This window comes from Paralichthys olivaceus, chromosome 12 (genome assembly GCF_024713975.1).
Source record: "Paralichthys olivaceus isolate ysfri-2021 chromosome 12, ASM2471397v2, whole genome shotgun sequence".
NCBI classification, from domain to species: domain Eukaryota; kingdom Metazoa; phylum Chordata; class Actinopteri; order Pleuronectiformes; family Paralichthyidae; genus Paralichthys; species Paralichthys olivaceus.
The window spans coordinates 16255703-16269935 of record NC_091104.1 but is presented as its reverse complement, the minus strand read 5'-3'; the positions used below and the strand labels follow the sequence as shown (position 1 = coordinate 16269935).

At 40.7% G+C, this 14233-nt stretch overlaps 1 protein-coding gene across 2 annotated transcripts; it reads right to left on the bottom strand.

Moving 5' to 3' along the window:
* Window positions 1-7899: 7899 nt before the first annotated feature.
* Window positions 7900-14233, bottom strand: vsx2 (visual system homeobox 2). 2 transcript variants are annotated; one of them, XM_020084839.2, is made up of 5 exons: window positions 13659-14233; window positions 13208-13292; window positions 12577-12700; window positions 9344-9524; window positions 7900-8890 (listed from the first exon to the last, which is right to left on the bottom strand). In XM_020084839.2, the coding sequence occupies exons 1-5, from the start codon at window positions 14092-14094 to the stop codon at window positions 8574-8576; spliced, it is 1143 nt and encodes a 380-aa protein (XP_019940398.2). In that variant the 5' UTR covers window positions 14095-14233; the 3' UTR covers window positions 7900-8573. The 2 variants fall into 2 exon arrangements, with proteins under 2 accessions (XP_019940398.2, XP_019940397.2); XM_020084838.2 differs by having other exon boundaries at window positions 7900-8953; window positions 13659-14232.

Sequence of the window (14233 nt, the reverse complement as noted above, 5' to 3'; positions counted from 1 at the left end):
CAGAGCATCCTGTCAACCACAGTGTGTCATATTGACCCTTTGCTGTAACTGGCATGGCTCTTCACTGTCTTTTGGCCTCGCTGTCATCACTGCTGCGCCTTAAGGTGACTCTAGCTACCAGAGAGCTGTGAGTGTCAGGAACAAAGCCTGCTCGCTGAAGTCAGGATATCAGAAGAAAGTATCAACAGCACTTCATTCCCTTCCAGGACTTGGAAGGACCATCATGCACGTCCTCTTCTCTTGCCCTCACCTACCCTCCACTCAGAGTGATCCTCCAGAGTCAGAGAATCCTACATCCTGAAGTATTGATCGCTTACCAGGCTCAAGAAGCACAAGAATAAAAGATTCACTACACCTATAGGTGATATAGGCAATGGTATATATGTTTTATAATTTACAGCTTGAGGCTAAATGGAGCAGATGACAAGGTAAGCAAGTCAGCAAAGCCTGACCCTTTCCTGAATTTGTCTGTTTTCTCTTTTGCAGCTTCTCTCCAAATCTCTAATGCATGAAATGTGGCTCGATGGGGGAGATGGGGGCGAAAGTGCCGCTCTCATCAATGGGAGCTGTATGGGGTGCTGGAGTGGGCTCACTCTGAGAGCGAGTTCAGTGCTGCATGTGTTTTCTCTCCTGCAATAGCTAGGAAGCTTCACCCACGCCTGCTCGCACATCACTGGCTCAGACCACCAGAAGCAAGCTGATTTTATTAGTCATCCACCCCCATGTGAATAAAAAAACTTTCCAAGAGGCTGCAGCAGGTTGACTCGGAACTTCTGCAAGTATTTCATTACACCTTTTATTACACCGTGTACCACAGTAAACAACTTCCGTCTTTGGAATTTATCATTACGTTGTCTGTGCTGCGGCTTCTATATATAACTCTCTTATCCAAAAGTTTGTCAAGTTTAACAAAGCTGCCTAAAAGATGGCACATCTAGCAAATGACAAAAATTATAACATGAATGGGTCTTGCACACAGAAACACATTTGTAGAGGGAAAACAATTCTGAATGGGCTGAAATGAAACGGATAAGAAACTGAAAGGGGGTGAGGAGACAAAAAGACATTAGAGCTGAGTGCTACATCAATAAGGAGCATGATACTCTTGACTGTTCATGCGACTGACATTTTCAGATGCCTATCGCCGCCTTGATAAAATACCTGTCACCAATCACTGAGCATGGACAACAGATGCATAAACAATATCTCCACTTGGTGTCATTCCTCTGAAAAAGACCACTTATCTGAAGTGGTTGCAACAATAACAATACAATATCCTTGTTTTACTAGAAAAAAAATGTTCAAATAATTATACTTAAAACTAAATGTGTGGAAATTCTGGTTCATTTATAGAAACAGAAAAACTTCTTGGCTCTGTATTGTGTGACAGATCTTAAAATGCAAATCACAAAGTCTGTTTGATGGATAAACATTTTCATGCGGTTGGAAGCTCATCCAGAGATCTTCAGTGCAAGCAGATAAATTTAATGTATATTTGATTATTCCTGGGACTTTTTCTCAGTCAACAGCAGCACCGATGACGTCTGCAGCAACTGATGGAGCTACATTCATATCTGGCACTCTTTGGGATTTCAGTAGTTTATACAGAAATGAAAGGCAATGATCAAACAACAGCACTGACTCATAAAGACAATAAAGACACAGTGTTTCCTACTTTTGGAAAGTAGTAATCTGTTTTAAAACAAGTTTAGTCCCCACCCTGTTGTAATCACTCCTGGTCATTAAAAAAGAACTCTGCCTATTTTACACATCAGGCTCGTTCACAGGTCTCGGGGAGCATATCAAAAGTTGTACAAAGCTCTTTTCTGGTTCCAGAGGGAGCCGTTCAAAAGCTGATAAATTGCCTCCAGTGATGCTGAGTCAGTGTCATTCGAGTCTGAAGACTATAAATTTAAAAGTGACAAAAATCTGGGAGAAGAGTAAAAAAGAAGTGAGTTCACCATCGCCTTAGACTGGATGTTCCAAGTAGCAGCAAGACATAGTACCTGTATTTAGGCGTATATATATATATTCTACTAAGTGTTGGCCTGTAAGGTCCAATTTGAATTTTGAAGTCAGTAACGTTCTCTCTTATTTCAGATCTCACTTCCTACCCTCATGTGTTTTACGCTGCCATGATTCTAATAGCCCCTCCTCACTTTACACTGTAGTCTCTGTACTTGGTTTCCCTTGTGCCAGTTCATCTAAGTTCCCTATTGTGTTCCCTGTGTTTCAGTCTTTCTTCTAGTCTTCCCAGTTTTAATTACTCAACTATGTTCTTTGACTGAGGCCCATCCCACACTCAAAACTACTGGTCAAAACTATATTTGAAAACAAAGTGGTTTTTAGCAGAGTAAAGTAAAAGTTCCATGTTAACTCTTCTACATGATTAAAAGAAAGTAAGTACTTGCTTTTGACTATACTTCAAGTATTAAATAATCGATCAAGTAACCATCACAATTGTACCAATTGTTGTTTTCATTACACTAAAATGGCCCTTATACCTAAATACCTTTACACCTTTTGAGTTATTATGACAAGTTTCTCTGTCATGTTTGTAAGGGGAGGGTGAGATGAGCGGTATTCCGCTCCAACATGCAAATTCACCACTAGATGTCACTAAATTCTACACACTGACCCTTTAAGATGAGAATCTGTCAGTAGTTTAACTTTAGTAGGATTTAAATGCAGGACTTTCACCTGTTATGGACTGAATTTGTACTTTTGTCTTGTCTGTGTACCTCTTCCACCACCGCTTAGCTCTGGACAAATCTGTATTCACAACAGGTTTTCTATGGCACTTTCCAGTGTGTATCAGGACATGCGGACATCCCTACAGCAACTCTTAGCACAACAGATGTCAGCATCTCTCTCTCTCCTCCTCTCTCTCTCTCTCTCTCACACACACACACACACACACACACACACACACACACACACACACACACACACACACATCAGAGTGAAGCTCATCTTAGAAGAATTTCACACATACATGCTTATCTGCCCTCACACCTTTGTCCCACAGCAACATGCCTCTCTCTCGCCCTTGCTATCTCTGTGCGCTCGGAAAGACACACTCTGGACTGATAAGAAACCTCACATCCTCATCTCCTGGCTTCACTTATCACTCTCGAGCAACAAGGGAGCACTGTCTATCTGCTCATGTTTCTCTTCTCGTGATAAAAACAGACCGGACACTCTCATCTGCTCTGGCTGTTCCTCAAAGCATCCTAGAGGAGCTGGATTCAGAGATGCAATAGGTTTTTAATTGCAACCTGACACTTCACAGGGAGTGGCAGCGATAGGGTTTAATTTTGAGGCAAGAAATATGAAGCAGGAAGTAATAAAGGCTGGTGAGATAATATTAAAGTAAACAGAGCGTAATATATTTTATGGTTGGTCAACATGACTCGAGCTGGCATGTGAAACTGCCCACAGACGGCCTGCTGAAAATACCAAGTAGTGAAGGCTGGGTGGGTCGGTTGCATGGCTGCAGTGGACGGCTGCTGGTGTTGTGCCGACTTCAAGAGATAACCTGTAGCTATCCATTACTAGACGAGGCAGCAGGGACAGAGAGGAGACTTGGCTGAGCCAAGGCAGAGAAGGTTATCCAGGGACACAGAACTCCCATCATGCCCTGATATCCTGACGCAAAATATTCAAAGAGCCATTTTTTTGGAAAAAGAAAAGACATTTATGAATATCTATTATGGAGCAAGATAATATTTCATCACGACTTTTGTGATACTAAATCAACAGGTTGTTAGGTGAGGAAATGAGATCCATTTCAATTTACATTATTCACCGTCCTTGTTCCTTCATCTGTTGTCATTGGACTTTAATCCGTCATGATGAAAGAATGAAGTAGTAAAAGGCCACAGGCGTCTCCTCAGTTCAAGCAACCTAATCAAAAGGCTTGTGAGGATAAATTGACTTCATTATAACACAGATGGAGTGATAACATCTCAGACAAACTCAGAATACTGACGACACATGAGATGATGATGTTGATGATTCTGCTCGGCTGTGTGTGATCAACAACACAACATCTGTGGAAAGATGAACCTTGGAGATGAAATCAGCCCCCGGCCAGGACAGATCATTTAGCCGCAGTATCAATCCTGTCTCCATTAACCTACAGCAGACAGCCTCATCGCTGGGAGCACCACCAGAGTGACGGGAGCTGACAAATATTGATCAAGATATCAGATGATGTCTGCTCGAAACCTTGTGATATTATAACCCTCCTCCTCTCAGCCTGACAGGTGTGAGTCAGTGTTGAGATGCACACACATGTTACAGCACCGGGATTCATATCCACAGTGTTTACTGATGGTCAAATATGTGACTGTGAACCTGGGATGTTATTCACATGTACATCAGGTTCATAATGAGGCGGTTTGATTCAGAAGTCAGTTCAAGGCTGCCACCATGTGGTTAAAACAATGCACTTCTCTTTTTTGTAGTAAGATAGAGTCCTGAATATTATACATTTTTTGGAGAAACAATAAGTAAAATATGATAAGATTATCAGCATTCAAAGAATTAAAGATAAATCAAATTGTTTATTGAAAGAGGATAAAAGAAAGTGAAGAATTAAACTACTACAGGTACCAATGCCTCCATAAGTGTATATGATGGGTGTAGGAACATATATGTATGAATGTAAATAGGCTACTGCTATCTGTTTGTGCAGGTGTGTATACAGTAATATCAAATGTGCATGCACTGCACGCACTGTCTTTATAGGGTGGTGTCTAAAAGGTTGATATACCTTTGGGAAACAGGGAAGACCACCGGACCTGTGTATGTATGCATTTATGTGCAAGGTTGAAATTAGCTGTGATAAATTTCAACTAAGAGAATACATTTTGCAGCTTGAATTTAAGAGTTGAGGCACATACAGTGTGAACAAAAATGACTTTGACAAAACAATTTCAGCATGAGGTCTATTTGCTGAGTTTTTCCAAATCAATCAATTTTCCAGGTCAAGAATTATCTGTCAAGCTCAAACAAAAACCTTGTTTTAAGAATATACGTAGAATTTTCCTCATTTTCTAATTTTAATTAAAGTGCATTTTAAGCTCAGTTATTTGACTTATAATAAATTCTCCTTAAAGCTTTAAAGAGGTGAATTGATTGTATTGAGATTGCAGTAAAACACACATAATAGTAGTACTGAGAGAGAATTTATAAATCAGCCAGTCCTGAATAATAAATTGCAGTGAAACTCTATACAATAGTAAAGATAATGTATACAATAGTAAAGATAATGTATACAATAGTAAAGATAATGTATACAATAGTAAAGATAATGTATACAATAGTAAAGATAATGTATAATGGAGATGTGTTTTGACAGCTATAGAATTTTTTTAAAATCTTTAGTAATGTGGCCAAACATGAACATAACAAACAAGTTTATCACAAATTAAATTATCAGGGCCTCAATTTTGGGGGGATTTGCATTCAATTCTGCATTTTAAGAGAGACACTCACTCAGATTGTGGTGGTTTGATTTCAATAGTTTCTGAGTTAAGCAGTTTAAGTTGAGGCCATAGCTACATATATGAAACAAATAATCATTGAATGATAAATATAACTTATAATGTCCTCTATATTGTATATTTCACTGAACATCATGACGGATTCAGCTTCAGAGTCAACATTGATAACTCTGAAACGTCCTCAGGCTTTAGTTGCACTGAAGACTCCTTGCAGCAGAGGGCAGAGCAGCACCACATACACAACACTGCTCAGTATTATAACTTCATCTTGTGCTTCATCTCCACCGAGCACGCAACTGGAGCCCAGAGCCTTCCCAAAATGATCTACATGCACTTAATCTCACCAATGAAATCACACCCCATCAAAAAGAAATTGAATGTTAATATTGCATTAGCGGAAATCTTTCCATAAACCTCCCTCTGATCTCCCTTTGCGTGGATTGAGATGATCTTATGATGGTCTTCAACAAGCAGACTGTCCATCATAAGGGATACTGTGAATTACCTCCTCATATCCAATGTAAACAGCTTGATCTTCAGCAAATCTGATCCATGGCAGCCTTCTATTCCACTCTCAGAGGATTACATAGCTGCACTTTAGAGGAATAATCCTCACTCTGGATATGTCTTGGCCTCAATAACTGGACTGGAGTGAGGGTCTGTGGAGGCGAAGGCTCGGCCTATTACAAATCATTTTGCTCACTCAGAATCAAATGGTTGTTGGGCTCTATGGGAAATTTCTTGTTCAAGGAGGCTGCGGTAAATTGAATTTCTTGTTTGCTTCCATCTTAAAAGTGTGATCCTTGATTCCCCGGAAGTTAAAGTCTAAACAATGTTCTAACTTGTGTGAGTTATAGGATACCTGGAAATACTGCTCCCAGCAAATCATGCTGAATTTGATCAGGTTGAAGTTTTAATGAAGTCTCCGCAAAGATGAGGGGAAATTCATAACCCAGATACAACTGAAATGAGTCAAAAAATAGAAGAAGAAATGATAATATACAGAACCGCCAAAGCCTAACAGTCCCCTAAATTCAGTCAAGATGGACCAAATTACAAAGACTCATAGATATCAGTTCCATAAATGCCAGATCTTTTCTTCAAGGTTTGGTAAAAATGTCTAAAACGATCTTTGAATGTGAGGGGAAAAAAAACCAATCCTGGATCCACACCAAATCTACAGTAGTGGAGTGACTAACATTTTCCACACATGTAGCTAACGTGGCTAAAAACTGACAATCACTCAAAGACAGCGCCATCTTTTGGTGACTTATGAAGTGGACATTGTAGGTAGCCGAGCTGCAGAACAGTGAGAAGGAGTCGATGAAATTAAGGCCCAGTGTGTGACGGTCACTTTATCAACTGACATTTACCTCAAACCAAATATTGAATCACTGTCTGCTCTGGAGATCGTTCTGTAGACGATCTTAGAATATATATCCACAACAATTTAGTGTATAACAGATGGAGATGGATGGTTTGAAGAGGGCTTTCACAGGTTTGAATGTAAAACTAAATGTCCTTCATGTTGCAGAATGAGCTCTCCTCACAAAGTTACCCTTCACAAATACTTTTTTTACCTCTGACACCAATTAAGTCGTCAAACGTCTTTTAAAATCAGCTCAAAATACTCCAATCAGATTTTGTCTTATGTTCAGTGCATCATTTATTACCCTGACACACTCCAGTCCATTCTCCAGCTAATCAGTACTTATTGTGGGTATTATCTTATCTCATGTCAACAACGTGATTAGCAACCCTTTCTCCATTTGGTGACACTATGGTTCCAATCAGTCCAGAGACATGCAGCAGCAGCAGCAGCATACTGATCACCCCTTTTTCTTGCCCTTTGGAACTGCTGCCTCTTAAACACGAGTGGAACTCACTCATTAAGGAGGATGAAGTGTAAAATCTTACGTGGATTAGGTGCAAACACATAGATGTGCTGTGAAGTGGAGTTCAAGTGGCCTAATACAGAGTTTAAAGAACAGCCTGGGAGGGAAAGGAGATTGCCAACATATAAAGCTGTTAGACTTCAGCTAAGTATTTAGATAAGAGGATGAAACAGACTGTTGGCTGGTAATAGCATCTATTAAAGTGACTCTAAATCAGGCTGAGGTGGGCCTGCTCATAAGGGGAGGGGGTTCTCACTCTTTTCTCCCGTCCCTAAAGCACAGGTCCCCTAGTTTAATCTGAAATTGAACGCTCTCAACTGCGACGGATTATAGGGACCAACCCGAGCATGCAGCCGGGGGACTGTCTCCTAATGAGCCCAGCCAGCGGAGCATCAAGCGACAACAAGGGCAACTTCACGCCGGTGAAGAGTTACAGTAATGCTTTGACAATCAAATCATTTGTCACAGGTATGAAAGAAAAAGTGGAATAAATAGACACTAAAAACACCACATTTAATAAAAGGCTATTTCTATGTTTATGCTTTGTATTTTGAGTTATACACATTTGGAAATGAATACACAAACATTTTAAAGACAACAAGAGAAAAAAAAATTAAATTGTGCCTTAGTGAGAGGGATTAATATATCAATTATGTACAGCGCAATATAGGACAACATTTACTTTCTTTCTCTTAAAAGAGTTCTGTCGGTGGGATGGTTCTTATTTCAAATGTCACCATTTACTAACGGTACAAGCAACATTAAAATGAACGTCAACAATGACACATATAGACCGTTCAGACACTGACTGCTCATTGGTGGTTCTAATTGAAATATAATAAATGTCATAATGGATAAAATTTGACTCATCTGACTCTGTATATACACCAATAATATTAACACATTGCTGCCACTCACTTCAACCCTCTCTACTATGCACCAGAAACAACGACTGTGAGTAAACAGCAAGTTTGGGAATAAATCAGATAAAAGTGCGTTCGCGGCAGATGAGTTTTCTCCTCCAAAGAGTCCAGATGCAGGTCAGTTCAGAGAAGTCGATGAAGGATGACACTCTGCAGGGACACTCTGTTATGTCGGGTTTGTCCGTACACATGCTGACAGCAGCCGGGCCACTGCATTCACTCAGGAGAATAAGTGTCCTCAGTCTCTAAGGACTTTTCTCCTCCTCTGCTGGACTCAGGGGATCAGTGGTGTTCTCCTCGGCCGCCTGTCTCTCCTGTTTGCCCGTCTGCACTCTGTCGTGAGAAACCGTCCCCAGCACTTTGGCACTGTGCTCTTGTGCCTTGGCCCTGAGTGCAGCAATGCTGTTCTCTCTCAGTTCCTCTTTAGAAATGGTGGACTTGCCGTCTGACCTCTTTTCCTCCGCCTCAGCCTCCTCTGCCCTCTGAGAGCTGGGCTGCTGGGGCTCGTCGCACTTTCCTGTTGCCGGGGGAACGCCTGTCTCCATGGACTTTTTGTGCATCCCTGCAAAGAGTTGCGGGTATTCAGATTTAGAATTGCGTCTGTTGATTGGTAAGCCATCTTGGACTGAAAATAGCAAGCAAAAATAGTTCTGGTTTAGAATATAATGTCTGAATGGACAAGGGTAAATCATGGCCAAGGTAGAAGATAAAAATATTTGAATGTGATATAAAGTCTGTGCTGTATTCTCCTGGGAAGTGACTTTGCTTTAAATGGTATTTAGCAAATAAAAGCATCCTCTGTACTAAAATAAAAAAGACCACAGATTCTGCATATAAACTTTCACTCAGTCAACAGCACAATGAAAACTCACGTCACTGGTAAATAGAAATCATATTGACGTGTGAAGAACTTTAAATCAAACACATACAGAAGGTTTTAAATGATTATAATATGGTTTAAATACTCTTCAAACTTTAAAACTGTCCAAATCCAAAAACAGAAAGTCAGCCTCACCGAGCAGCCAGGGAGCGCAGGACTCCATGATGCCATCCTTGGCAGACTTGAGGATGGACTCAGGCAAAGGGATCGAATGCCTCACCATGGCTCCGTACAAGCCATACTCCGCCATGACAGTGCTGCGGCCCCAGCATTTCTCCCTCTTCCTCCACTTGGCTCTGCGGTTCTGAAACCAAACCTGTGACAGGACAACACATCACTTCAGGATTTCGTGCTTGACAGATATGGTTTGTTTGTGGATCGTTACCGATAAAGATAATAGGGTGTAAAAAAATGTCATACTGATATAAGGGCCGATAGAAATCTTAAACTTTTGGCAACGAAGACAGAGAAAGAAATGGAATTAAAGCTTGATGTTTATATATAATTATTATACAGAAAAGGAAAAGGAAAACTGTAGAAAATAATATATTTTACGTAAAAAAATTCACACATTTTCTGCATAGTACACTTCTTTGTAAAAAATGTATTGATTAATTTCTGAAAGATTAAATAATAAAAACAATTTTAAAATTTGTATGGACAAAATTTCAGTATGATGCCATTTCCAACAGACAAAGCATTTTTTCAGTTTTATATTCTGTATAGTAAAAGTTAAATGGTCGACCTTAATCTATAAATGATAAACACAGATCCTGAACAGCTGATTTTAATCGATCTGGCTCTCTCACCCTCACCCCCAACGCAATTATCAAGTAATTATCTGTTTGTCCTGAACAACTTTTAGAAGCAGTACTGCAGCTTCCAGTGAGGAACCATGTGGCTGTAAATATTGAATCATTGGAGTGAAAAAGATCAGTTTGGCTGAAAACACGTTCTAAGCTACAAATTTGATGTGCTTTAAAAAAACTTTTTCTACAATGATCACTCTTTTTTAACCTGCGATGGCCAGAAATGACTCATAAGACTATAGAAGATTTTCTGACTTCAGAGAAGTTTAAATAATCCCTTCATTCCAGGATTCCCTTTAATAAACCATTGAGTTGTACCATGTCAGTCATTACCCAATATTTCTTAAAGTATATAGTGTTTTTGTCACAGTTGATATTGTATATGTGTTGGCGGTGAACCTTCAAACAAGTTCTCTCTTTATTAACAATTAATAAATGATGACTAATCCTTTACTAATCAGTTATGAGCTATCATAATGGTGCATCCATGAATGCTGCTAATCCATAAATAACTGCTTCATATTGCTACTAAATGGTCCAGATGTGCTATGTGGCTACATATAAGTGATTAAGGCCAATTAGTCAACAACATTTCTCACATGAAGCTGAAGCTGTTTATATTAATGGGTTTTACTAGATCATGTATTAACCTGCAGGAGCCATTAATAACAACGCGTGAATTTATTTTGCTGCAGCTGAATGTCAACATTTCAGTGCTTATTCTAAAGCTGCATGACCCGTTCACTGTTGATTCAGTTTAACTTGAGGTAAAAGTTGACTCAGTGCATTGATTCCCCATAATCCCCTGCTCCAGGTGTGAAGGATCTGTGGCTCCTGTCAGGCCTCATCTGCAGCTACCTGCTGCATGGAGCCATTACAGATGCTTTGACACATGCAGACCCTGCGAGCACAGCTGCTGAAGGCCCTGCAGGTTATCAGTCAGCTCAGAGAGGGGCCACATTGATTGTATGGCACAACACAGGACTGTTAAACACTCTACTTAGGCCCCTGTGATGGCTCCAGGAGGAAGAGGAGGGGGCCAGAGAGCAGACAGATATTAAATTGAAAAAGACCAAGCATTTTCCCCTCCTCCTCCTCCTCCTCCTCCTCCTCCCTGGTAATTCTGATGATAACCCTTATTTCACACAATATACTTTTCTCCCTTTTTTAGAGGAGAAATTGCTTCTCTGCTCCTCAAAAGAAACTCGGCGAGGAGGAGCGACCCTGGGGCGCTCCGAGGCTGATTGAAAAATAAGTTAATTTCGGGCCCAATCGATGGCGGCCAGGCGGGCAAATATCACGGGAAATTAAACTACCGGGACTCCCGGGAGCAGCGCTATTGACCCGTGCTAATAAATTCAATGTAGTTATTTCATTTGAACTCCCTCCATGCGTCTGTGCAGCAGCAGCCTCCAGAGCTGCTCTGATTTAACTAATTACACTCAATGAGAAAATTGGGTGTTAATTTTATTGAGGGTACAGCAGCGGCCTCCAAGCCCAATTTATTTATTTATTTTATTATTATTATTTATTCACTGTTGCAGCCCGTTAATGAGAATGAGATTAAAAAGGCAGCCCGGGCAGATGGATGGTGCAGGTCACACCGCAATCTTCCTCCGCCTTGATAGCTTGATTAGGTCGTTAGGCTCCTTCTCCGAGAACAAATTGTTTCACATCCAACTATAGTGCAGGCTGATGAGAGATTATCTGTCCTGGCGAGGATGCACCAGCAGCAGGAGGAGGAGGAGGAGGAGGGGGGAGACAGGGGGAGAGAGAGCGGGGCTCTGTTGATCGATCTGCGGCCGCTCACTCAGCCTGTCCCCCGCCTGCAGACAGAGGCAGCCGGCGGCCTCCCCTCACACATCACCGCAGGTTATTACCACCAGTGACGGACGAGCTGACTGCATCTGGAACTACAGCTGCTTATTTATTAGGTGACCCATTAGAATATCCGCGCAAATTAATTGGGGTTATAATTTAGGGGAAACTGTAAATCCACGTGTTAAATGCTGTTACTGATCACAAGATTATCTGATGCTTATCTGATACATCTCCAATGTGTCATTCTAAATGTATATATACACTCTTTAAGTGCCTTTATTGCTTTTTATTAGCCATATATTTTGGACATATATTTGCATCTAAAAAAGAATAAAAATATAACAACGAGAAAATGTTTGTCATTTAAAGAAATTTGAAATGAGGCTTTTTGCGTATTTTGTTTTTATTATTCAACCTAATTACAGCCCAAAATAAAATTGAAACGGCCAGAGTGTGTTATTTCTTGCATGATGCTTTGGAATATATCTGGGAATGTATTGTGCACCATACAAGACTTTATCTAATTCATAAAAACTAGATTTAATGAAATTGAACCCCCCTAAAAAATTCATACCCTTATATTAATAAAAACTTCCCATGTCAAAAATAACCAGGAATAGAAAAAGCAGAATGTTCCAGGAAAACACCAGAGGAGGAATGTAGGATTATGTTTGAATAATATTTTGAAGTATAATTTGTGTATTCTCATAAAACCCCAGGAAGCCAAAGAGCAGTTACCTGTATCCGGTCCTCAGGTAGCTCTGTCTTCATGGCCAGCATCTCTCGGGCGTAAACATCCGGGTAGTGAGCTTCATTAAAGGCCTTCTCCAGCTCCTCCAGCTGATAGGAGGTGAATATGGTCCTGCAGGAGAACATGGTGTCATTTTAAATAGGACAAGTTCAACATGCAGCCTATTGTGCCAAGAAGGTGCTGCAGACACATTTAAATATAATTTAAACTGAATTGAAAAAAACACAGTAGGAAGAAAAACACAAATGTTAACATCAATGACAATTTAGAGGATGGAATAATCCCCATTTGTCTATAACTGAGGTCTTTAAATGAATCCATTTGAACTGCTGTGCCAAACCATGTCAGACAAAAGCCTGATATTTAAGAACAAATGACAATAATGGAGGAAATCGTGATCAACCTGTGGCTGAACTTAAAATAATGAATCAATAATTAGACTGATTTATTATCTGCATCCAAATAATAACACGCAGAGCCATTAACAACATTGCAAATCAAATTTTCCTGAGGTCAGATTTTCTATTGAAGTTAAACACATGGTGTATAAATAAGAGTGAATCCATCATTTCTAAAAATAATCACATTATTAGCCTGTGAGCAGAAACATTGACTGACCGGTGACGTCTTTTCTTGCGTTTCTTGCTCTGACTTACAGATGACTTTGAGAGTTTTCGTTCATTTGAAGATAAATCCTCAGAGTCTGGATTTAAAAAAGGAGAAAATAAAAAGAATAAACAAAGATATAAGAGAATTTATCATAAACTGGTGACACTGACAAAACAATCCTGTTTATATCAGGGTTTCCTATTTTAAATATTACATTTAAATGCCACAACAATAATAATAATAGGAATAATAATAGGAGGCTAATCGTGATAATACAGGGTAAAAAAATAGGAAATACATGAAAGTTAGCTTGTAAATATGAAAAACACAAAGATCCATTGCAGTGATTTTAATATTTAGGCTATAATTATCCTCTATTAGCAGTAATATTTGGTATTATTATCTTAGTCTAGTATTATAAATGACATTATAATATATATGGAGTATTACTGGGGCTCACCTGAGCTGGCAGACTGGCTGATGTCCAGCGGGCCTGCGGACCTGCTGTGCGGCTGCAGGTGAACATCCTGTGCGTCCGCCAGCATCGTCTCCAGAAACGCGGGTTGACTGTAAAACGACGGAATCCCACCAGGACCGATTAATCCCATCCCGACCCCCACACCCAGTCCCATGCCGGCGGGGCCCAGCACGGACCTGGCGGCGATCAGGTGCGCCCCGGCCGGCAGCGAGCCCAGCGCGCTCCTCGGGGCCGCGGACGGCTCCTTGTTGAGCCCAAGGATCTCCTGGATGCCGAAGCCGGTGCACCTGGGCGGCGGGTGGTTGGCGGTGCTCTTCGGCGGATGGAGGCTGTTGCTGCCGCCGCCCGCAGCCCGCAGGGAGCTCTTCTCCGAGAGGTTTAAACTTTCCGACAGCACGGAGCCCTGTTTCCCCGTCATGATGATGCTGATGCTGCTGGACTTGGCCTGTTTTCTGGGTAATGTCAGCGTCTCTCAGGCTGGTCCCCAGTGCATGGTCCTCTCACTAACACACACACAGGAGTCCCTCACAAAATGATGCTTTTATCCAACAGGTCCA